This window comes from Pseudonaja textilis, chromosome 3, assembly GCF_049901715.1.
Source record: "Pseudonaja textilis isolate UNSWEBS1 chromosome 3, rPseTex1.2, whole genome shotgun sequence".
Classification (NCBI taxonomy): Eukaryota; Metazoa; Chordata; class Lepidosauria; order Squamata; family Elapidae; genus Pseudonaja; species Pseudonaja textilis.
The window spans coordinates 146052312-146079078 of NC_141992.1; the positions used below are offsets into that span (position 1 = coordinate 146052312).

The 26767-nt window shown below is 36.2% G+C and overlaps 1 protein-coding gene across 1 annotated transcript in view; it reads left to right on the forward strand.

Annotated features, from left to right (window-relative positions):
* The window catches only part of RTTN (rotatin), a 107236-nt gene extending 80768 nt beyond the window's left edge, over positions 1 to 26468 (forward strand). Inside the window, exons 37-48 of the mRNA XM_026699448.2 lie at positions 528 to 681; positions 1741 to 1878; positions 3556 to 3764; positions 7411 to 7516; positions 8417 to 8514; positions 10428 to 10505; positions 11166 to 11292; positions 15539 to 15741; positions 19354 to 19621; positions 20724 to 20827; positions 23742 to 23811; positions 26060 to 26468. Of these exons, the coding sequence (XP_026555233.2) occupies positions 528 to 681; positions 1741 to 1878; positions 3556 to 3764; positions 7411 to 7516; positions 8417 to 8514; positions 10428 to 10505; positions 11166 to 11292; positions 15539 to 15741; positions 19354 to 19621; positions 20724 to 20827; positions 23742 to 23811; positions 26060 to 26142 (1638 nt within the window). The 3' untranslated portion in view covers positions 26143 to 26468. The remainder of the gene's footprint in view (positions 1 to 527; positions 682 to 1740; positions 1879 to 3555; positions 3765 to 7410; positions 7517 to 8416; positions 8515 to 10427; positions 10506 to 11165; positions 11293 to 15538; positions 15742 to 19353; positions 19622 to 20723; positions 20828 to 23741; positions 23812 to 26059) is intronic.
* Positions 26469 to 26767: the final 299 nt, after the last annotated feature.

Genomic DNA, 26767 nt, shown 5'->3' on the forward strand with positions numbered 1-26767 from the left:
ATCAGGCTAGAAATCAGGTGCCTGGATTCTCGTACCACCTTAGACATGAAAGCCAGTTGGGTGATTTTGGGTCAGTCACTCTCTGCCCAATTCACCTTGTAGGATTGTCTATGGAGATGCTCAATCCTTCAGGTCATGGTTGTCCCAATTGCTTTTTCAAGAGGCAACTGGACTGTCTGGTTTTTCTTTTCTTGCAAGACATTTCACTTCTCATCCAAGAAGCTTCTTCAATTCTGACTCCCCACCACCCAGTCAGAGCTGAAGAAGTTTCTTGGATGAGAAGCAAAATGTCTTCCAAGAAAAGAAAAACCAGAAAGTTCAGTTGCCTCTCAAGAAAGCACCTTTGGGACACCTTCTAGAGTTATGGTTGTGGAGGAGGTAGAAGGAGGAAGATATGTTGGATATGTTCACTGCTTTGACTTCTGTGTAAAAATAATAAAGGCAGAATCAAGTTTTTTTTAAAAAAATAGTTGTACAAATGTTATCCAAATATCAGAATCTAATAATTTTGTGTTCTTTTTGAGCAGATTTTATTTCTACTGGAATTTGTTTCATCATTTTCTCAACTGTTGAGGTCATGTTTGTTGGTGGACACTCATCTTGTGTTGCAAGATGATTTATTGAAGCCTCTTTTGGAAAAGTTCTTCGTGATTCTTTCCTTTAGCTCCAAGGACAGCATAGGTAAGGAGCAGATGTCTGAAAATTATGTATAAAAGTTGTATGAGTTGATGTCAACATTTTGTTTTCTACAGTCTGGAAGCTAAGCAAAATATCACCATATTTCAGTGATATTTGTTGAATTTGTTCAATATTTCCAAATAGGAATGGAAACATTTTTACCTGAAAGATTATATTATCCCTATACATAGTATGTCATATATCGAGCTAGATGGAACAATGGCCTGGAGAGCTGATGGGACACCCCCCCCCCCCCCAAAAAAAAAAAAATAGAATTCATGGTCTCCTTAGGAAAAGAATCATTAAAAAGAATCTGATCTTCTGAGGTTCCAGGAATCTTTCAAGAAAACCCCTTTTGCGGTAGGATTTTCATGGCAGATAGAGGGAAGAAATAGTTTCTAATATTCTGGTCTCAAATAAGGATTTATTCAAGCTCAGAACCCTTTTGGAAGGATTTGAGCTTTCCAATAAAGTCATAACAGTCCATTATAAATGTTGTTTCAGTTCTTCTTTGCTTACCCTTGTTTACAAAGTTATTTTTGCACAAACTGCTTCTTGCTTTGTGTTAATTAAGTGGGAATAGCACTGAGACTGCCACTTAATTTCTAGGAAACAAAGCACGATTTTTGAGTCCCAGGTAGATCTGTTGCTTGCCATTGTTACCATATATTGTACAACACTTTCAAGAACTTAAGAATGAGGTGATATGCTTACTTACTTTGAAGATATCTATTGAATTATCTCTTGAAGATATTAATCTGTGAATACAGTCATAGTCTGTGAATGCGAAATACAAAAATTTGAATAAAGACAGACATAAAAAAGCAAATATTAGAAGCAGTTTATATCCAACTTCATTTGTGTATATGTTAATAAATGTGGCTTCATAATTTAATTTTGGAATATCCATATATATTTGTTATCTTCCTGCCTCTAGGGTGGCATATAAGTCTTGTCCTTCTTGTGGAATGGATAGTTTGTTGTCTTTAACTATATTTAAACATTTAAAGTGAGCTTTTACTTAGATGCTTACTCCCCCCCCCCTTTATGTTTACATGACAGGACCTGAATTATCATCTGCAGTTCATCGAACATGGGAAGACCTACTTGTTTTTTTAGCTATACTGTTAAGGAAATGTGGTCATAGTGCACTACCATTTGTATCTGTCGCGTTAGCAAAGCATTGGGCTTCTGTAATAGGTAATACCTGGTTTTAAAACAATGTTCTGCATAACAGTGTAAAGCCTTTGACTTCCCCTTATTAGTTTTGATACCATGGATTATAGTATGCTTCAGAAACGCCAGTCAGAGATGAGACTGTGAAGAATTAGGTTTGTGTTTCTATTCTTGATTGTAGTTCATTCAGAGGTTTTGTCCCTTTAGGTACCATGTTTCCCTGAAAATAAGCCCTATCCCAAAAATAAGCCCTAGCCTGATTTTTAAGAGTGTGCCTAATATAAGCCCTACCCCCAAAATAAGCTGTAATTAAGAGCCCACCCACTCCATCCCACTGTCTGTTGAATGGATTCACTGCACCCTCCTGAAATGATCTGCAGAAAAATCAATCCCCTCTCGTCAAGTTTGGAATTTTGGTGCAGCAATGGGCAGAGGCTTGGAGCCTCGAGTGGGTTTCTTGCCTCCTTCCCGCTGCAGGAATAAAGTGAACAAGCATGGATGGGCAAAACTAGAGAAGCACTGGAGGACAATGCAGGACGGTAGGGGCAAAGCATGCAGGGGGACTAGCATGGCATCATCCCTGCCCCACCTCCTGTGAGCTGCCTGTTTGAAAAAAATAAGACATCCCCAAAAATAAACCCTAGTGCTTATTTTGGGGCCCAAAAGAAAATAAGGCTGGGTCTTATTTGGGGGGAAATATGGGTAGATCATTCAGAGGTTTCGTTTCTTGAACAATAGCAGAGATCAAGAGTCTTGTAATGTCCAAGAGCTGCATGTAACACTTTGTGGTTGAGATAATGATGAAAAGCAGGTGGAGCCATGGCTTTATTCTTCCTGGATTGGAAGAAAAGTTTAAGTTGAATATGAAACTGTGTTTTCATGTACTCATTCCATAATGTCAAGAAATTATGTCACCAATTTCTGGCAGATGTACAACAATCAAAGATGGCTTTGGGACTCGGGAAAAAAATAGCCTGGAGGCTATTTATGCAAACTTGAGGCCTCCAGTTGCCTGCCTTTGCTTTAATGAGTCTTTCTTACCCTTATTATTTCTTACCTTAGATTCTTACTATAAAAACCAATTATTTTATTGCTTCATAGAAACAGTATAGATCACAAGAAGCCTACAGTGAGATAGGTTTATAGGTGAGCACCATCCTGCTAACTAAAAAAAATTTTCCTTCAACTTACACAAATCATCAACAATTATACATATAATAAAAGGCTAACATGTGGAAGATGTAACGATGGCACCTGCAGTTTACACGGACATCTTCCTAAAGACATTTGACTGGGCACACCTTAGGAAATGCTTTTTTGAATAACTCAGTGTCTCTATCATGGATCCTTTGCTGATGTTAAACTTTTTTCTGTCAGAACAAAAGGTTTTATCTCCCAGATTAATTTAGAAATGCTTCCTCTCTTTCTGATTCTCCAAACAGACATGCAGACTTGGAATAAAACATTTTTATAGAATTTGTTTCAGCTGTTAATGGCTTCCATCACAGCTCAAAGTTTACTGAAATGAATGTTTTAAATAAAATATGGGTGGTAGGGCATATGTTGATATATAGTCAACATAACCATCCTGTTACTTATTGCCTGGTATTTGTTTCTGTTAGTTCATTTCATATCCTAACACATCATTTAATATTTATGAAATTGCTGCATCATAAAAGTTGACTCTCTTTGACCTTTTAGATACACTATGTGAATGTATCCATCTTTCTACCAGAAAACCGAGTTTGTGTATGGCCTCCTTATATTTCTTAGCCCTTCTTTTTGCTGAAGAAGGGAAAAGAGAGTTCAACAATGATGAGGACGCTTGCTATCAGCCAACAGTGTCTTTCCTTCTTGATGAAAAGAAGAACCAATCATCTGTAACCAAGCTTTGTGAATTACTCATTCAGGTAGATTGGTAAACTAATGATATTCACATACATTTTCCTCTAATCTTAATCACTGTGTGAATGCATGTCAAGATAAGAAAGATTAAATTAAGGAGGTGTTTATTTATTTGTCAGATGTTTTGTTAAAAAGATAATAGGGATGGCACAATTAGGAGCCAAATAAGATCAGAGTTGTTTAAGACATCTACATCCCAGAGTGTTAAACTTGTAGGACTTATATGTAGAACTTATAGGAATGTAAGCCAGTGGTTCCCAATTTTTTCCCCCCACAGACCCCCTTTAAATATTTTTTGTGGCCACATAGACCCTCAAGTCTTAATTCAAGATTTAAATCATAACATTTCTTCAAGCCTTTGCAGCCCCCATGTGACAACATTATGCCCCGCCCCCAGGTCCACGGACCACAGATTGAGAACTACCTGTGTAAGCAAAATGCAAAATTCAAGAGTTTTGGAAGAAAACAGTTTCTAGGGATGATGGATGGATGCAAACTGGTCCTGGGAAGAAGAGGGAAAACTGGGAAAGGAGCAGGGAGAGAAAGAAGAAAAGCAGCTCTAGAACTGGTAGAGAAAAAAATGTTTTAAATATATTGTCAACTAAGCCTTTATTTAGCTACTCCTTTTCTGTTCTTAATTCTATTAATAGGAGAGTTACTCATAGTAAGATTTGTTATTTCCCTTTTATAAGCCATTATATTTGGTTTCTAGTATTATCTGCTGATGCTTGTATTTGCAGTCTGACTTCTTTAATTGATGATTTATACCAGACAAGTAGAATTTAAGTCAAAAAGATAAGTACACCTTACCTAAGATCTTGCATTTCTCAACTAGCTGTGGCCTCAAGTCTCTTCTTAATTTTTTTTTTCTGTTGGTATGAACTGCTAACAATTTCCTCAGTTTCTGTTTTACTATTAGCGTAACCTCCTTTTTTAAAAAAAAAAAATCCCACATGCAGTATGTGCTATTTCAATCTAATCATGGTATTAATTATCCAGGAAGACAACATCTCTAACTAATTATTACAATGGAAATAGTTATTTTAGCTGCTGCCAACTTTAGTGCCATACAATTTGTACATAAAAAGGCATGCAATGGGGAGATGGTGGATCACAGTAATAAATGAATGGGAAAACAAGAAATCACATGAAAAACATGAAATATTAAGCAATGATGTATTCTTGCTAGAATAGTAGGGTGTGTTTTTTTTTAATTAAAAGCTTCATACAGCTTAATTTTCCCCACCAAATCATTATAGTGAATGTCACCATTGCATCTTATGTGTCCTTTGAACTGGCGTGCCTTAGAATTGAGATTTGATGTTGTTACCCTTTATTCATGATGACATTTCAACAAATCAATTCCAGAATGTGTGGAGAACTGAGAGGTTGGAAAGAAATTTTTGAGGAAGCAGTGAAAGTGTTGTTTGTCACACCAACAATTTGGTAATAAATCTTAGCTATGTAAAAGAAGGATCCTGGAAAGGGCATGTCAGTACTACTGGAGCAGATGGATTCACTTGCTAGTTTTTAAAACGCACGCAATTGCAGGGAGAAAAATTAGAGTAGCAAAATCAAAACAGAAATCAGAAGCAGGTACCTAAAATAAAGGAGAAAAAATAACTTCTAAAGTTCAACACTGAGTGCGGGAAATAATTGAGTATGTCTCTAAAAAGTATTCAGCCAGTCCTTTATCAGTTTATAAAGGGAGACAAATACATTGAGAAAAAAAGAATCTGCTTTTCTTTTCCCTATAATATAGTATTAGGTAAGCCATAATAACATAAACAGTTTGGGCACCAGTAATTTTAACTGTAGAAAAAATATTATATGTCTGTCAAGGTATGATTTCATAAGAAAAATAGAGATAGTTTTTGGATTGTAATAGAGCTGGCTAAAAACAATTTTCAATTTTCAGTGAATCTTGTTCTGCCCTCACTACATGTTAGTCTGTGTGCAGCCTGACATACAGTTAAACCCACCTATCTTCCAATAAAAGAGACTATGTGGGTAGATCTTGAATGCTTTATTGAAGGAACAGGGCATGGTGAAACTGGGGAAATGCATACAATGAGAACCAAATACAAGATAAGACAGTATTGAGTTACTGCTGAACATAACAATAAATACAAGCAATTTAAATCTCACCAGCAATGCTCTGTGCGTGGGATGTGGGTTTGTCCTTGGATGACCATGTGCCACAGATTAAGATAGATTCTCCTTTGTGCTTCTGCCTTCTCCAAATGCTAAAAGGAATGGAGTCTGGTGTGCACTTGTTTTGAGAGTGCAGGCTGATGGGTAATGGGTGGGGTCAGCTTCAAATCATATATTAGGTATTTGTCTCTCTGGCAACTAGATGGGGCTAAAAAGCAACAACAGTATATAAAGATCGTATCTTAGGGCATATTTCCCTCTCCAGCCACTAGATGGGGCTAGAGAGCAACAACAGTATATAAAAGTTATATGCTGGACAATGGTGAGATGCAGGTTTTTCTACTACTGGTTCTGTGGGCGTGGCAGGGGAAGGATACTGTAAAATCTCCAGTCAGAGGTGGTATTTGCCGGTACTCTGAACTACTCAAAATTTTCGCTACCAGTTCTCTTAGAACTGGTCAGAAAGTGTGATGCTGAACCTCTGATTCATGACAAATCTGGATCCTGAAGCCAGTCTTTCTCATTTTTTTTGCTCTGACAATGAAAAACGTGTCCTTGCTTATTAAATGTTAAAAAGAAGAGGAAGAAGATGACAAAGAGTGGGTTTTTTTAAAAAATATGTGGATCTTTCTTGAGGGGTACACTGCGCCGCAGCCAACTTGCTCTGGTTAACTCACCATGATCAACTCACTAATATGCCACAGCCAACTCACTGTGGGACAACTTATTAAAATGGACAAGTTGTTGCAGGACAACTCAGCAATTCAATTCAATTTAAAATATTTTAAAAAAATATTTTTATTTTTGTCATTCACTTTTCATTTTGTTGTCCTTTGCCATTCTTTCTTTAATGATTATATGCCACAATTTCTTCAATATTAGTGTCACTCTTGTTCCGTGGCAAGCTCTCCCGCAGCAAATTGGCTGAGGTGAGTTGCCCATGGTGAGACCCCCTTCACCATGTGCTATCTCAGTGATGGCTAACCTTTTCCATGTCACGTGCCTGCACCCATGATACAATGCATGTGTGACCCCCACGTGCACCCTGCGCATGCACATGTGTCTTGCCCCACGCATGGCAGCAGATCCCCGACAATCAGCTGGCTGACAGGGGTGCCCGCGCATGCGCAGTGGGTCTCTTCCGGGTGACCTCTTGTGTGCCAACAGAAATGGCTCTGCATGCCACTTCCAGCACACGTGCCGTAGGTTTGCCATCATGGTGCTATCTTATAGGAATTTAACATAACCCATGTCTTTAGTTTTGGTTTATTTAATCAAATTTAGAGACTTTCCATCTCTCCCACAGAGCAATAGTAGATTATTATGTTTCAATTGCATGTCTATTATTTTATGTGTACTCCTAAATGTTTCATTTAAATATAGATGATGATCAATAAAGGGAATTCAAATCAATTCTTACAAAAGCATAATGTGGAAATTTCTGCATATCGGGAATCTTATATTTATTTTTGATAACCCATTCTGCTTTTTTCACAGACCTATGAAGTAAACTCTTTTCAAGATATGGTAAAAAAAGTTTCTGCCAGTGCCTTGCTTCCCTTTTTAGCTGTTAGTAGAAGTGCCCAGAAATGTGCCCTGGAAGGTGAGATGTTACCTAAAAATTGGGGATTTTAAAGCAGGTGTCATTCACTGTGTAGTTAAAGAGAAAGAATGACCCCATTGTAATAGCTTTGTATGTCCAGCTGTTGTTGGGTCTGTTTCTTGTGATATGGATGATGGTTTGCTGGTTACGTTCACTGTCAGGGAAATTAAGAACCTGAGAGTCAACAGCAGGTTCTTGTTTTGCCAGGGATGTTCTTGCTGTGTGCATTGAATAGATTATCATTGCCATCATTATGGCCCATTTTCAACCGATGGTGTCTTAAGTGAGATTAGTGATGAGAAGCTGATGATTCCTATTACAGCTTCTTTTGGATTTATACACCTGAACAACCGACCGGAATATACGTGTCCTTCTTCTCTATCCTGGTATTAGCTGTTTATAGATACAGGGTAATGACTGCAGGAAGCAATGCCAATAGAATTCTTTTGATATTTGGAGTAAAACCATCATGGAAAACCTGGCAAATACAAAACTTTACAGAAATAATGTCTCCAAGAGGCCTGGCCAGTTGTTACAAAGAAAAAACGAAAGAAATTTGGAAAAATGTCCATAACCTTTCTTTCTTTGTCTACAATTAAGTGATACTGGCTGGATAGATGCCAGTGTAAGAAAATGTTTTGATTCTTCCAAAACAATTAATGTACATTATCCCCAGGACAAGTATTTTATGTTTCCAAATCAAAATAAAGAAGCAAATCTGAATGTAACATGATTTTTATTATTTACATTTGTCAAAATTTTGCTAATGAATAATTCAGCTTATTCAATATCAGATCTTCAATCTATCAAGTCCAAATTGGCTCATTGGCCCAAGTATGCATTTGACCATTGCACATTTTGAGTAGATTGATTAATAGAATGCATATTTTTTCTTTATAGCCAACCTCATCGAGACTGGCTTGGAACAGATGAAACATGTTTATACAGAACTGAATCTAGCGTCCTTGAAGCTTGGAAAAGCAATCCAAAGAAAAAAGGTATTTTAACCATATTGATGTAAAAATGGTTGAATGTGTGAGTGGTGTTCTTCCTATCCATTTTATATCCTTGTTGTGTACAGATGAGTTAGTGAGACTTATACTCTTGTATATGTATGTTATAATAGGCTGGGGATGATGAGAATCCCACACCTCTGGGAAAAACAGAATGCTGCTGCTTTAGTGTTTTTTTCTTGGTGTGTGTGTGTGTGTGTGCAGCATCCTGTATCATCATCACTGGATGGAAATGGTGGTTTAGGAAGATGAGAGTTGTGGTTCACTTTATCTGGAGGACTGCAGTTGTTGTATAATTGTTAAGACTGCTTCCTTAAGAATTATGTTTCCCTCTGGAACTTCTCAATTTCTAGCATTACTCAGACATGATGTCTCAATTTCAAATGTTTTGCTTTCAAAGGAGTGCATATTCAAATTTCCATTTGATTCTGAATATCAAGCACTAAAGGTTAACTGTTACACTGTGGGGCAAATGCTTTGAAAAATAGAAATAATAGATGGTGCAGAAGATGCTTGTAATCCCTCTTACCTACTACTTCACCTAGGTGACCTTCTAAGGTAGGTTTGAACATAAGTAGGAGAAAGCACAAAATCTGCCTGTAAGGCATTCTCAGGTATGGAAAAGTTAAGCAGCCTCTTCCCCTGCCTTATATTATATTGTATCAGCAATAAAGGGCTGGATAGAAATATTTACATGGTGTTTTATTTTCCTAAATCTAACACAGTATCCAGTGTGCTCCAGAGGGAAAAGAAGAAGGATGGAGGAAATCACTTACCTTAAGGGCATATATTAAAATCTTGCGCTTCTCATTTTCAAAATTCTTATTCTGATATTGATTAAATGACTATCTAAATCAACACATAAGATGCTTACTACAAAGTATATATCTGTCAATGAATAGACTCTTATTGAAAAAGGGAGTGGATAAGAATAATTTTTATTTCAACTGAATATCTTCCGATTCCCTTGAAAACATAACTTGCTAATTAACGTTTCTCAAGTGATACGTGCAACCATGTGAAATGATTAGAATACCATTCAAGCAAATCTGCCTCCATGTACATATTAATCAGTTATTTTGTAGCCTTTATACAAAGAGGAATGATAAATCCTACTTGGATGGATATGCCACCATGTTATATCAACAAGTCTTTTTAGATGGTATTAAATATTTTAATTTTAAATTTGTTTGGTATAATTAGAAAAGTCTTTATCTTAATATGTACTTGTATAATTATGTCAATAGAAAGAGCAGACCTCTGGTGAGCCTTTTACAATGAGGGTATTTATATTCTTTCACTCATCACATTGCTTTAGTTCCTTTTTGTTTAATGTTCCTTTGAGAGAAAATTATTTTATTGTCAACCGGTAGATTTGCTCTATAGAATCCAAAATAGATCTTGGGTAGCATCTGTCTTTGTTTGATGGAATGGTCTCACCCTCGGTTGGATGGCTACTAAACCTCAAAGGGTTTTTCCCAGCATGAAAGGCAAATATTGTTTTCTAGATACTGGCTATGTCCATGCTTGGTTAAATTAATCAAGATTAAGATAACCTTTATTGTCATACACAATGACACACATTCATGCATGGTCTCAAAAGAAAAAACACCACCCATGAAACAATGACACCACCTCAAGAATAACAATAATAATATAATAATAGCAGCATCCAAAAGTGCCAAGTTATACAAAATGGCGGCAAAACATACATACATAAATCATCATCCATTTTGAATACATGGTGGGAAAAAAGAGTTGAGAGTTAACTAGGTTGATACTATACAGTACAAAGCTATTACAGAATTTAGTTCTGGAGAAGCAAGCAGAACTGTATGTGTTATATAAACCAGATTCTGCTTGTATATTGATCTAAACCAATTTTTTTGTTCTACCAGGAAGACAACCTCAGCAGAGAATTAAAACTTGCCATGCAGCTCCTAAGAAATTGTTTCTTTCGAAATGAAGCCTGCAAAGTAAGAGACATGGGAAATGTCTACCCCTCCCCTTCAGCTAAAATTTGCAAAAGGCCTGCCTTGCTGGAGATGTAACTGTTTGCAATATTGGGAGCAATCTACTTTTGACCTTCACTTTTCACTTTCTGTTAATCCAACTGTTTATAGATGCCTAGCATCTGGGTAGCAATGGTGATGGAAATTGATTATTTAGAAATACAAAGGGGGGAAAACCAACAGCCTTATTTTATTTATCTTCCAGTTTGTGATTTATCTTTCAGATTGTGTCATAGTAACTGTTCAGGAATATCCAGAGAGTTGAGGATGTGAGTGATAGTTTGGTCCCTTATTTTAATATAACTGAACTTGTATTTTGTTTGGGATTGGTATGTTTATTGTGAGGCATTAGTTAATTTTCATGTCACAAGAGGAAATTATATTTTCTCCCAAGTAATATTAACATCTCTGTTTCTACCTTTCCAACTTGGATCCTCTTCAATGCATAGATACCAACTTCCAAAATGGTTGGTTCATCAAAGTTGACATGCATGTATGTTTGGAGACTGTGGAGGTTGGAAAAGATCCGTCTGTGGTCAATGAGCCCTTAGATTTTGCATTGTCTTCACAGTCACACCTACAAAAGCTCTTTCAGTATTGCAACATCTTCTCGTTATTTGACAGGCAGCAGCCCTTGGAACTCATCTCATTCCTATTTTGCATTCTTTGTGGCCTTGGCTTTTAATGGACGATTCCTTGATGCAAGCAGCCTTGCATTTGCTTTGTACCTACACTGCAAACTATCCTTCAGGTGAGTGATGCTCCAATCATTGCTGCATGTAGCAAGTGACCATTAAAGCTGGAAGGAAGGGAAGGGAAGGGAAGGGGAAAGGAAAGGAAAGGAAAGGAAAGGAAAGGAAAGGAAAGGAAAGGAAAGGAAAGGAAAGGAAAGGAAAGGAAAGGAAAGGCCTAACGAGATCTTTGTTCAAAGTCACTTTTCCAAGTCCTTGTATTACACAAATGATAGTTCTCTCCTCCTCCCTCGATTTATTATATATAGGTAGTCATGTTTAGCAACTGAGTCTGCAACTATTCACAGTTACAAAGATGATGACAAACTTAGGGTTAGGGACAAGTCTGCCAAGCAAAAGAAAGCTGAAGGAAGACAATAAGCACTGTTGCATTTCACTTTGCTTAACAACCAACAACACTTCACCAATTCCAATTGTGGTCGCTGAAGGAGGACTCTCTGTATTCCAACAGAAATGGAAACACTCATGCCTTCCTACCTTGTAAACAGTTGATTGTAGATGTACATCTGTGAGAGAAAAAGAGTTTCTATTTGCTTTTATTCTTTTCCTCTTAGCAAATATATTCCTTTTCTATGAAGGTTGGCATAAAGTACCATGAAGAATTATTTACCGATCGCATATTAAAATTTCTTGACATTTACATGGCTGCCCTTGAGAGATGCAGGCACTTGGTGACAGCATCTGACTGCACTAAACATTTCATTTCAAAAGAAACTGGTTTTTCATAGTTAATCAGTGGGCAATTTGAGTTAAAAATGTTTCAGGGTTTACTTTTTTAAATAAATCGGTGACTAAGGTGGGTGGATAGTTCATGAATCTCCTGTATCTACGGAATGTGAATAATCTTAGTTCAATCATTCATGGTAATTTGTAAGAGAAATTACATGTTAGCAATACTCATGTAGAAAACTTTGCAAGTTCTTTTGTGGGAGTATATCGACATCAAAAATGTAACAGAGGAGAGTGCAAAATTTAATTCAAAGCATGATGAGTTATAATAGAAAGCAAATGAGTTTGTATTTAAAAATAGCTTTGGAAATCTTCAGGAATGCCTTAATTCCTCTGTGTAGAAAAACTGAAAAAGTTCACGTGTGCATCCTTATAGTCATGGTGTTAATTTTCTCAATTTCATCAAAGTTGAATTCAGTTTAAATTATATTCCATTTTAAGTTATATATCTGTATGATAATCTAAATACTTCCACATGTCTAAGGTTGAACATGCCCATGGCATGTTTTCAGTTTTGTTTTCAGACAGCAGCATTGCACTATTTGTCACAACACAAATTACTCTCTCTTTTAACTGAGACTATATTCAAAAGCAGCTTATACTGTGATGTAATATATTCCAGGGAAAAAGCTCCATCAGTTCCATTAGACATGCCAGATCCTTGGAAAGGCTTCCAGGAGATTTTTGGGTTAAAGCCATGAATAAGATCTGTGTCTGCAAACCAAATTTGTTTATCCCTCAAAACTAAATTAAGTTCCTTGTAGCTCCCAGCAAATGCTTGTCCCCATGTAAAAATACATCAGTGAGAAGTCATTAATAGTAGAGAAGTTTTCACAGTAGTAGAGCAGTTTTCACATCTTGACACAGAATTTGAACTTGGAATGATTTCACTTGAAAGATTAGGCAAGTATTATAATCCCTAAATTCTTCTCTAGCTTGGATTTTATAATCTGATTATTAAAAAAAGTCAGCTCCCATATATGTATGTGTCTCCAAATATTCACCATTTAACTTTCTGGTAACATCCAGAAATATTTTAAAGTATGAAAATGCTGGTTTAAAAGAATTAGGAACTCATGCCAGATAATTTGAGTTTTTGTCATTCCAAAACTGATGTTAGAAATGTCTTACTGCATGGCTTAATATATGCCATATATTCTTCAAAATATCACACATTACTTTAAAAATCCATCATAATAGGCTTCTGATGTCTGGATTTCCATCGATCTATCACTTTATGTTTTAAAGAAGAAAGCTCTCCTTTCTTCACATCTTTCAATCATCATGAATCACTCCCTCTAATAGTACATTTAGATGACAAATACCAGCATGCCTGTAGTTAGAATATAGCTAGAAGAAAGAGCTGGAGATGACAGCCAGTGAAAAAAACATAAGGAATGTCCTGCTTGGAAAAAAAACCAGATGATGGAATCTAAAATGAAGGAACTAAGGATTTATTGCTAGCTTTTCTTCCAATTGATTACTTTTAAAACAAACAAACAAAATAGTATAGGTTGAGTTCTTTGCTCAATATTCTCCATTCTCTTTTCAATCTTCTGAATTCCTTGCATAATCATCTGTAACGTCACTTCCTTCTTTTTCTCCTGTTGTAAGATTGTCTGTATTGACCGTTGTCCTCCAGATGGTGAAGAGGCTGTTGGTACTGAGGAAGCTGGTGCTGTTGTCTTTCTGCTCATCTTGTAGTGCTTACCTGTAGAGCGAGAGAGAAAAAAAAGAGAAAAGGAAAAATAAAAATAAAAAAAGGAGTGCAGGCAGGCAATTGCCACTCCAACAAAGAAAAAGGGAAAAAGAAAAATCTTCAGGCACTTATGTACCTTAATCCAATTATTTCTCTTAATAAAAGAGAGAAAAGGAAGAGGATAAAAAAAGGAAGTAAAAGATTTACCTTCTGGAATAAAAGGTTAAAATCCTAATATAAAAATCTAACTTGTGGGGGGGGGGGAGTAAAAAAGGAGATGAAAAATAACCCAAAGTTAAGCCAGCCACTGCCGCTGAGTATCCAAGGATCTTTAATAAATCAACTCAATGTTTCTAGTTCCAGTATTTTCAAGGTCACTTCAATCTTCTTTCTTTCAACTTCAGCTCGAAGCTCTAATTATTTAGTTTCACAGATGGGCACCTGTATAAACAATCTGCCATGCTCATCCCACTATCTTTTCCAGTGCAAAGCTTAGAGTCCTTGAGTATAGCACAAGTACAAAAACAAACTGAGGAAAGAAAAAAACAATATGTCCAAGCCTCTAGATGGCAGCACTACTTTTTCCCCCTTCACTTTCACTCCCCCTCACATATCCAACACCAGAAGCAAAAAGAGAAAATGGAATCCTTCCTTCTTTTTTGAAAAAAAAAACCTCAAATCCAAAAGAAGAGTCTTAATCAAAACAGACTTTCAAAAAATTGTTAAAAAAATAAAAACAAAGATGGAGAATTTAAAAGAAACCAGTCCAGTTTAAAATTCAGTAACTTTACCAAATTCAAAGTTCCAATAAAAAGGGAAAAGGAAAAAAGTTTCACTTTAACTAGCTTAATTTTGCTGCTTAAACTCTTTTCTCTTCACTTTTAATTTCACTTTAAATCTTTAAGAATGTTCTCTTCAAGCAATAATAAGTAAAAGTCATCTCACCAAACTGACACACTTTCCTTCAATCTCTTCCATTCCGGAGCTGTCCCAGCTTCAGCAGCTTGAATGGCTGCCTCTCCGCCGCTGGCAAAAGGGCTTTTCCTGGATCAACTAGGGACTTTGTAATGTCCCTGGGATCGACAGGACGTGCCCTAATCAATCACCGTCTCTACGGGACGGTTTAGGTCTTTCGGGACCCTCCAGCAGTGGAGATATCGACAGCGATCTTGGAGGATCAAGATCATGCGTTGTACCGCTGCAACGCCAGCTCCGCCCTCCTTATCTGTGTATGTTTTTTTTTTTAAATAAAACTCTTAAAAAATAGTATAGGTTGAAGGAAATAAATACACATGAAAGGGTAACTATGCATAAACTATTTATTTCCCATAAGCCTGGAGATGAGAGAAAGGGGTGGGTTTCAGATGAGAAAAGGCTTGAAACAAGATTCGTTTGTCTAATCAACATTGTACTCCTGTAATAGTTGATAAAATAAAGTGTGTTCTGTGAGATTTAATGTTTTATATATTAGTTTTGTTGAGTTCTTGATGCTCTTTTAAGTTTGGTGCTTGTAGGCATTTCATTACACACTAGATTAAAAAAAAGAATCAATGTGAGTTATATGCACTGGTGATATTACCTAGTTGAACATTGAAATATCTGCAATCTCAAAGAGCATCAAGAATTCCATAGTATAACCCTGAGCAAAAAAGAACAAAAACTTTTTGGGAAAATCGTAATTTTAACATGGAATGTAGGTTTTTGAAAACTGTTATTTTAACATGGAATGAGATTGTTTACTGGCAAACAGGCAACTTAATAAAAAGTTCTTTCTTCCCTCCTCATATTTACCTGTAACAACATTTTGATCTTTAAAGGCTGTGCTTCCCTTTGCGTGGCAAGTAGCAGCTTGTGCTCTTTCCAGACAACGCAAAGAACGGCAGCTGGGAACCCACTTATGCATAACATCATGAAGTTAGCAACTCAAACTCTGTCTGAGAACGGCATCATTCAGCAGATGACATTTAATCTTCTGGCAAACCTGGTTGTATCTCAAGACTGCAGAGGTGTTCTTCAGAAGGTAGGCATTCAGTGTTCTGAATACACTGGTAACATTTAGGAAGTGGCTTTGGTTTTGTTCAGTGCTCAGGGAAGATGTTAAGAGAACAGCAGAAAAAAATGTGAAATGTGATTGAGGTTTATAATAAACAATTCTAGTGCAAGCAAACACAAAGCATGTGAAACACAATTATGCGTGTGTGTATGGGTGTGTGTATGCATTCGTATGTAAGTATAATGTAGTTATTCCATCTATGGATTCTTAATGAATGGTCTTTCTTACCTTTGAATACTCAATAGTCACAACTGTAGGGATTATTACTGCAACGTTGGCTTAGTTGTAATCACTGATTAATAATACAAGTGTGTATTTATGCATAGTTTTTCATCACTGATTTCTGTGGATGGAGCTTGTAGATATTATCACATCCAAATGCATGTTTCAATCGACCAGATTACTGGCTGATAAAAGAGTAATAGAAAAGCTGTCTCCTCTGTTCTGTTTTTTAGTTAATATTTCTGCTTCTTAACTCAGCAAAATGTCCATTCCTGCATGTTTAATGTAAGCATTTTGACATCGTTTGTACATGACTTAACGCTTTAGGGATAAATTATACGCATTGTCAGTATAATTTGTCATATGTCAGAAGCGCCTCTTGTGGGGGAAATATCTCCTCTGTTCTTTGCTTCTTTTCTTCATGACAAGGTGGTTATTCTGAGATGAAATTGTGGAATAAAGCGCTCCTCAGAAATGATTGGTTGTGTTGAGGCAGCAATTCTTCCTTGAATGGCAAAGTCACTTCCTGCATATGTTAGAAACTTTCCCAAAGGCCTTTGTCAATAAGACATTGTCTGCCCCCAGCCTGCCACTTTATTTTTAAAGCTCCCAAATGCAAGGCATGAACTCTGCCCTTTTTGTAAAAAAAAAAAACCCAAGCCAGAAGTTTCTGTATGGGTAGGAATAATACTATAATATAAATAGCTAGCTCTTTTCCTCAGTTTATGATTAAGAGTGACATCAAAAAGGAAAGAGCATGGGGGAACAAAGGAAGCAACCAACAAGATAGTGGTTGTTAATGTTTTGTTGTTATTATAGCTGTTACCTATGAAGAAAGTGGGCTGTTCACAGAAACAGATGACACCATCCAGTCCCACAGCCATGTATCTTGTTGCTAGAGCTCTGAAGAAAGGAACTCCTCTCCTCAGATTGGGCACACCAACTGGAGAAGGCAGAACCTCGCCCTTTGTTTCTTCTCACCACCTTTTTCCATATGCATAGAAACATTGCCTAAAAAGTTAAATCTACCCTGATGAAAAGGAATGAGGATAATTGCATTAGCTTTTCAATGTTCAGGATTGATTGAGAGGTTAACATTTATATTTTGCAATGTAGAATATTGCAAAACACTATGTGTGTGTGTGTGTGTGTGTGAGTGAGAGAGAGAGAGAGAGAGAGAGAGAGAGAGAGAGAGAAACTATTTAAAAATCATAACAGATGCATGAGCAATGTAAGTAGTAAAGCAGTAAATCATTACATGACACATTTTTTAAAAAAAATCACATAAGTGCTTTAAATTGAAAAGATGCAATGCTGGGAGAATTTAAAAGTCCTTTGCTAGTCTTAAAAGGAGCTTTAAAAGGCAACAACCATTGCTAGAAAGAACGAATTAGATTTAGACTTCAATAATAATGCAGAACTGTTAATATTTTCATCACTAATTAAAAATGACTGAATTATTCTCTACCAGCTTTTATTTTGGATAGTTCCTTCCTTCCTTCCTTCCTTCCTTCCTTCCTTCCTTCCTTCCTTCCTTCCTTCCTTCCTTCCTTCCCCCGTCCCTACCCTACCCTACCCTACCCTACCCTACCCCACCCTACCCCAAAATGCTTTGGTTCAGCTTCCAGTCCTGCAGTTAGAAAGCGAATTTTTCACAACAACTTTCATAACTGCTTTACATTTGGTCTGTGACTTTGGGTAATAAAATTATCTAGAAACCTATTTCATTTCATTTGTATCCATCTACCATTTAGAATAACTGATAGATGGAAAAAATATACATGGATTGCTTTTTAATTTTCTAGCAGAAAATTTAGTTGTTGAGCAAATCGCTTGCGTACAAGAAATCCCTCAGTTCAGCTTTTGGCAGCTTCAAGTAGAGCCAGGATATATTGAACGCCCAGAAATTTGCTTGTAGTTTGTTGGAGCAATTGCCTATCTGCATAGCTTTTCCTGACAGCAGCTTAATATACATGTTGATATCTAAAGGAAGTTTCCTTTTGGAGGCTTTTAAATTAATTAATGGATGCTTAATTTCACATGTCTGACAGGCTCAGGACATATATATTACTGAAGATAGCTGGCTTTAAAATATCTACAGGAAGCATCTGGCAATGTAGAGCCTTCAACATTTTGTGTATTATTGAGGTTTTTTTCTGTAGTAGGAACAGGCAACAATTTTATGCACAGTTGCAGAAGCTATAACAATGTTATAACAGTGCGTGAGTATCTGTTATGGCTTCTATATCTCCCAGTGGTCTTTTTTGTCGGTGTCAGCTTCTCCTAGACAAAACAAACTTCCAGAAGTGTACTTCCTTTTCCTAAAGACTTTGTGCAAGCTCTTCAAATGTTTTGTAGAACACCAGAGTTTGCATGCTGTCGCTCCTTACTGGCAGTGTTTCTTAAACTGAATGTTTAAGAAATTGATGACAAATTGTTACATTGTGCATAAGAAAAAAATACAATATTTTGAAGAAGAAAAAAATCTCAAATTGTTTTTACATCCTATTTATGATTCTTTAACTCCTGACTTTTGTTTTGTTTTGTTTTCATAGAAGCAACAGATATTATTAAAATACGAGTGACAATGTATTTTGTATACAACTTTATAAATAATTATAATTATATTTTATTGATTACTGTACAGTGATAGTAGAAGAGGATTTATTTTCATTTTATAAATGGCATCATTTAAATTACTGAGAAAAAGCAGTGCATTTTCAAGTATTGTTACTTGACTTAATTTTCCTCAGATGTTACTGAACCACAGTTCCCAATATCCATTGACAGCAACTAGCCAGGTTTTTGGAAAATCCAGTTTAGCAATACCTAGAGCACCAGAACTTCCTCATCTCAAAACATGCTATCATTAGGATAACTCAGAACAAAAGGAGCTAATTTATTCAAATGTAACAAAATTTCTAGTGCAGGGCTATCAAACTCCTGGCCAATGGGCTGGATGCGTCATGCCTTGGTCACACCCAGGCCCAGTTTAGCAATGGGGGAAAAAAATCCCAATATGTCATGTGACACCACTGTGACAATGTGAGTTTGACACGTCTGTTCTAGTGGAATGTCTTATTCAATATTGAAGGGTGCTTGGTACTCTCTGAGCTTGGTTGTTTTCTTCAGACATTTCATTACCCAAACTGATGTAATCCAGTTTGGGAAATGAAACATCTGCAGGAAAACCATCAAACTCAGAGAGCACCAAGGACCTTGCATTTCAACCCCGAGCTACAAATATTTTCCTTTATTGGTTACTCAATATTTCCCAAAGTAGGGAGTAACATGTTTTGTCAATGGATTGTGAAAAATAATTTCTTAATAATCGCATCTTTTTCTCTCCTACTTTAGCACAATTTTCTGCAGAATTTTTTGTCGCTATCATTGCCAAAAGGAGGAAATAAAAGCCTCAGCATGCTGGCTATTGCTTGGATCAAACTCTTACTGAATTTATCATTTGGAGAAGATGGACAGCAAATGATCATGAAATTGAATGGTGGCTTGGATCAACTTATAGAGATGGCCAAATATAAACACCGAAACAACCCAGACATGATCCTTCTGATTCTGCACAATATCTGCTTTAGTCCAGCCAACAAACCCAAGATACTAGCAAATGGTAAATACCTATTGTCTGTCTTTAAGCCATTCTTCCCAATTAAGGGCCTTTTAAAAATACAGGATGAGATTGCAACTAGTCAGGAGTATTGGGAGAAAGCTGGAGCTTATAAAATAACCCTAGTATATAATTTCAGGCTCAGAACTACAGTATTATGCTAGAGTAAAGAGTTCAAATATTATTGTGAACATTGTTCTTTCAGTGACTATAGAAGATTCAGTTTTAGAATCAGATAATCCTAGATTTTCTTTGTCTGACTATTCTGGTAGACTACCGCACAAGATTTTCATCACTCAGCTATGTTGAAGGTGAGAAGGAGGGAGAAAAGACCTATAAATAAAGACAGTGGATGGAAAAATGTATGGTGCTGGCCAAGAAAGGAAAAGTTTTATTATTCAGTTACAATATCTTTTAAAGATACCAAAGGTCAATCTAATTGATGTTCTGAACAAAATCATAATAAGAACTCAAGTACAATAGAAGGTAATTTCCAGAGGCATAATCACAAAGCTTGCATGAAAGCAGAATTATAGGACTTTTTTTTAATACTGAGAAGGGATAATGCTCATCAGTGTCTTAATCATAGCCCTCAATATATAGTAAATGTAATAGTAAATGTAGATTATGTATAATATACAGTATAATTAGCACAAGAAAATAGCCAGTAACTTAAGTCCTGAAAGTTTGGCATTATTTCTTACATTTAAATTGATTTTTTACAATATTTAATAGGGATCTGCAGCAGCCTAGATCTAAAAGGGAAAAGGTGATCCATGGAATATCTCTGGGCATCTTTTTAAAGAAACTGACACACTTGAGTGAAAAAACTGCCAACTGATGCTGCATACACACCCATGTATGTTCCATATCACATATCCCATCAGGATTATTTTTTAATATCGATGCAACAGCTTCTTGAATAGAAGTTTCTTGAAATGAAATTGTAGTGACTTTTATAAGCCTTAAGTGACTTTTATATGCATTGGCGTAATATTTATCACAGGAAGAGAGAAATTACTCACAAGAATGCATTGGAGAAGCTGAAACTGTGATATAATAGCCTTTGGTTAGATACATGTGCGGTCTTTTGTCTTCCTCCTAGATAAAGCTGTTGCGTTGCTATCTGCCTGTCTGGAAAGTGATAGCCTTGCAGCTCGGAGAATAGGAGCATCTGCAATTTGGGCTTTGCTTCACAACTATCAGAAGGTTAGTGTTTTAAAGGCTTGAGGATTTTATTTATGATGTGTTCATACAGAAGTACTGCAATTTTCAATTAGGCACTAATCTCTTAGTCCGCATGTGTATAATAATGTACACACAAATGCATCAGTCTCTCTATGCATATAAGCACAATTCTACCGAGCCTACATTTTCATAACATGGTCAGTAATACAGTTGATTGGCATTGAATATAATCAGTGAAATAATTGAGCAAATCAAAGAATATAAGAGTTGGAAAGGTGCAGTGGCAACTGCAGCAAACTGCAGTGTTGAAATGATGACACACATGTGATGATATGATAGAAATCCCCCGTTAAATAGTCATATCCCAACATCTGAAACAAGCGCATAAATTGAGGCATGCATCATATGCATATAATAACAGAATAACAGAGTTGGAAGGGATCTTGGAGGTCTTCTAGTCCAGGCAGGAAATTCTATACTATTTCAGATAAATAGTTGTCCAATCTCTTCTTAAAAACTTCCAGTGTTAGAGCGTTCATAACTTCTGGAGGCAAGTTGTTCCACTGATTAATTGTTCTAACGTTTAACCCTAAATTTCTCCTTAGTTCTGTGTTGCTTCTCTCCTTGACTAGCTTCTATCTATTATTTCTTTCCCTGCCTTCTGGTGCTTTGTGGCAGCCCACGGGGCTGTCCCAGAAACAGTGAAAGACCGGCCTGTGGTGCCTCTGCCAGTGAAAACGGAGTTTGAGGGGGCCTCAGACAGCCCCCTGAGCTCTGTTTTTGCTGGCAGAGGGCTGCAGGAGGCAGTTGTAGCCAAAAACAGAGCATGGGAGACCGTTTTCGCTGGCAAAGTGCTTGGACCACCACAGGCAACCCCAACACAAGTGAGGTTGAGCTGGACATGCCTCCCTTGGCCATGCCCATCCTGGTCCCTGAGGTCAAACACAACCCTGATGCAGCCCTCGGTGAAATTGAGTTTGATACCCTTGTTCTAGAGTCCTCAACATCTTTTTTTACATTGTGGCAACCAAAACTAGATGCAGTATTCCAAGGCATTATAAAGTGGCATTAACAGTTCACATGATCTTGATTCTGTCCCCCTGTTCATGCAGCCTAGGAGTGTGTTGGCTGTTTTAGCAGCTGCAGCACACTGGTGGCTCATATTTAATTGTCCACTAGGATTTCAATATTATTACTATTGTGCCAAGTACTATACCTGTGCATTTGGTTTTTCTTGCCTAAATGTAGCACCATACTTTTTTTACCATTAAATTTCATTTTGTTAGATAGGGCTCAATGTTCAAGTCTGTCAAGATCCTTCTGTATCTTAAGCCTTACTTTTGGAGTGTTGGCTATTCCTGTCAGCTGGTGTCGTCTGCAAATTTGATGAGTTTCTCATAATATATCAGGAATTAATGATGTCATGTATCTGCCATTAGCCCTTTCTCACCTCTTGACTAAGACAATGCTGTAGCAGATGAAAGCATGCAGCAAAAATGGTAGGTCCTATTTCAGTCAAGAACATACTATTTAAAATTATTTTGGTTCTTCAGTATAAGTAAACTAAATTTAAAAAAAGGAAAATTCTTGAGACAGTCTCTCTCTTTCTCTTTATATTTTCTGAGTTCAAATGTTTATTATTAAAAAGGTCACAGAAAAATGATTTTTTTTTCTTTATGTAATGCATGAAAGCAGACCATCTTTCTCTGAATGTAAATCTTGCAAATAAGCTGTTCTTTTCTTCCATGAATGTCAGGTCATGTTTCCCCCCATCCAGTTTGGTGTTTTCCACTCATTCTCTCATAAGGAATTTCTATCTCTACTGTCTCTTCTTCAACTATTTCTTATTTTAAAGAAGAAGAAGAATGCTTGTAAATATTCTGTTATACTCCAGAGCTAAAAAAACAAAACAACAACCAAGTGTCACATCTTCTCTGGCATTCAAGATGGAAAAAACACTAGGTTACTATTCCCTTAAAAATACTTTCTACAGTACGTGACAATAAGATTATGGCTGTGGGTTCAAGATAATTGAAGCTCCATCAAGGCTTTATTAGATGAAAGATATCTATCCTATTCTGTAGCTTTACAATTCTATTTCTCTCACTCTCTACAACCATTACTCACTAATGAATGTCAAAATCCAGGTTCAGCATTATCTGGTTTACATTAGAGCAGTGTTTCTCAACCTTGGCAGCTTAAAGATGTGTGAACATCAACTTCCAGAATTCCCTAGTCAGCAGTGTTGTCTGGAGTACTCTGGGAGTTGAAGTTTACACACCTTCAGGTTGCCAAGGTTAAAAAAAAGCTCTACTGCATTAGAGTATGACAGAAATCTTTCGTATTTATTTTTCTTATTCCTACATTCCTGTTCTGAACATAGTCTATGAAGCTGTTACTATAGTTATGAATGCAGGTGATCATTAGAATGTGTTTGATTAAATCATATATTTTTTCTTTTCCGTCTCATAAAAAATAACTTTCCTTTGCACTAAGTTTCTGCATTATACATTCATTTGGCAAATTAACATGGGTATATCACAGCATAAAACTATCTTTAAAACACAGTTTTTGTTACAATGTAAAAAAAAAACCTATGCTTATTCTGGAGTATTGTGCTGGTTGTAAGGCAGATTCATATTCAATAGGGAGCGTTCTGTTATGCTGAGTATTGCAAACAGCTATTTTTGAAAGAAAAAAAAAACTTTCCCTTTTTATTGTGTTATTTCTCCTGTTCTACCCTGCACTCACCCCTCCTCCATCAAACAATTTACAGAAGTACCTTCATGTTTTGCATTCTTAATATCATATTGAATGTCATAGCCTCATGGCCCACTGCCAAGGAAGGAGTAAGACGAAATAATTTGAACAGCATCAGCACAAGGGAATTAACAAACATTGAATTATTCTTTTTCTTTTCTTTTTTGTGCTACAGGCAAAAGTGACTTTGAAGAATCCATCGATAAAAAGAAGGGTGGATGAAGCTTTTATGTCGGAAAAGAAATGTATGTTATTAACAAGTTCAGTTTCCATCTCAAACGAATAACATTTGATACGTGAATATGTGTTTAATTTTCAACTTTGCCCAAGAATAGAATACTGGGATTGCATGAGTGGTGTTTTGGGGGTGCAGGTAGGCAGGGGGAAATTCTCAAAGGAAAAGGCAACTTTCTAAACATTTTATGATTTCTGGATATTACTTTTCAAAGCAGGGGTGTCAAACTCTCATCGTCACGGTGTCATTATGTGACATATCACAATTTTTTCCCCCTTCGTTAAACCGGGTGTGGGTGTGGCCAGCGTGTGATGCATCCAGGCCGCGAGTTTGACAGCCCTGTTTTAAAGTCTATTTGCTTGGATGGAGGATAGATGGACAGAGGGATAAAGAGAAATATGTATGATTTGGAGATTCCTTTTTTGGGGAAATGGCACTGGTATGTCCTACAGGCAAGATGTTAGTGGGATGGGAAATAAGCAAGGAAGTTGAATCATTAGGCGCAAAGTTTTAGCTATAATTTTTGCAAATCTTCAAAGTTAGTAATAAAATGAAAATTGTAGGTAGAATGCATTTGCTAGCGATGGGCATCAGGATTATCCAGCTGCATTTATTATTCAAGTATAACAACAACAAAAAAAGGTTGCTTCCTGGCTGTTGCCAGTGAGTGAAGCTCCTATCTGGAAGACAGTAAAAATAAAGGAAATTGCCAGGCTAATATCAGCACAGCTGGAAAGTAATTTTGGATAATTCACTAGATAAAAAGCCAATTAAGCTTTCCCAAGTTTTTTCCCCCAAGTTTTTTCCAGGAAAAAATGTTAAATTGTTCTAGATGAGCTGAATATTACATATGTTTTCATAGTTTAATGAGATTTTTCTTTACAATATATTGATTAAACTTTTAGAGAAATGCAGTCTATAATTAAAAAAAAGAAGAAAATAGATGTAACCTATAACATTGCATTTTATAGTAGAGAAATCTGTGGTTTCCCATGGATATTCCTGAGCATTATGATTTGGTTGGTGTATATCCTTTAGGAGTATTTCATGTTCTGAGACACTCTTGATTTATTTTCACATCTATTTCTTGATTCAGCCATAAAACTTCTTTCAGTAAAAGAAAAAAAATAGGATATCAAGATAATTATTTCAAAAGCCAGCTTGTATAGCCTTCTCTAGAGAACTAGTTGTGGATTATCTTGATTTACATCCAAGCTAGTTACAAAGTGAAACAACTGTATAGTGAAGCAAAAACAAAAACAAACAAAACCCTGATATAATTAGCACAAGCAGCACTCTCATTGAGTCATAATGAGTTGTACACAAAAGCTTGTGTACACCAACTCAATTTAATGCCTGTGCAAGGAAGAAAATAGAATTTTCATGTACAGAGAGGCTTAATTCTAGGACAAAAACAATTGCCATTTTTTTAAAAAAAGAATTAAACGTGTTAAATCTCTTCTATAAAAATAAACACTTTTTTAAAATGTTGACTTGTGCCCTATTTGATATACTAAATGTATAATATAATACAAATCAACAGTGAGTTAAAAGTTCGCAAACTATGAACAAACCCTGGAATGTTCAGTTGCTGGGATAGCCAAAAGTACTTCTGTTCTAGAACAGATAGATTTCAAACATGTACCCTTCTATGTGTAACATAATCGGCATGTTTAGAAACAACATGATCTAAATCAGAGGTGTCCATTCTTGGCAACTTTAAAAATTGTGGGCTTCATGTCTCAGAATTCCCCCCAAGCAGCTCTGGGAATTGAAGTCCACAGGTCTTAAAAGTTGCCTGCTTGGACACCCCTGCTCTAAATGATAGAAGGGAATATCAAATGAGGCATTGTTTGTATGAAAGACCGATGCACTTCTCACCCATTCACATAGATTTGTAAGGCTCTATGTATTATGTAAAATATTGTAACATTGTCTAAATGTATTGAATAAACAAGAAAGGTTTGTAGAATAGTGTGGCACCTCGGTTTAAATTTTAGCATAACCAGCTAGGACTGGGAAAACCAGTGTTAGAAACTCTGGAGAGGCATTGCTAGTCAGTGTAGGCATTCCTAGGTCAGGTTCAAACTCAGCTGTCAGATTTTGATGAAAAATGTATTTTAATTTACTATGACTAATGGAATATCAGAATTGTAACTATTCACAACAATATGACAGCGTAAGTAGTTTGGCTTTTATTTCTCTTTTCAGTTGAGACATTTATCTGTTACTTTAAAAGTTAATGCATTTCCTTTTAGGTCTTCAACAGCCACAAGAAAGTCAAGAAGAAACATACCACATAAAGTGCCTGGAAACACTTGTACAGCTTCTCAGCTCTTGATAGACACCATGTTAACAGAGGACACCTCACCTGGACTGGCTTTTCCAAAAATCATGAGAACTAAAATGACATATTAAATATTAAATCTCTTGTATTGGATTATCTACTAAGAAAAGGAAATTTTGCACAGTTTTCAACTTAATAATAGGAGAGATCAATCCGAAAAATGTATAGTAAATATCTCCATGGAAGAGCTGTTCTAGCATTATGATGTTACAGACAGATGTAAGAAAGTAATGAAGTAGCTAATTGTAAATTGTAATTATGTGAATATATATTTTTGCAATGTTTGAGCTTGTATTAATAAATATGTTTTAATAATGTGATTGTGGAAAGAAGTGTGGTTTCTTTAGGGCAGGGGTCTGCAACCTTAAACACTCAGAGCCATTTGGACCCATTTCCCACAGAAAACAAAACACTGGATTGGATTGTTATAACAATTAGATATATTATGTATATTAGTAATAAGCTAAAAGTAGAGAATTAATACTAATGTAAATGATTATGGTTAGAAATTTTAATTACTGCACAAGTTATTTGTACCCAGACGACATACTGTTTAATGGATGATGGATTGTTTGTATTAAAAATAAAAATTTAAATAATAAAAGAAAACAAAACAAAA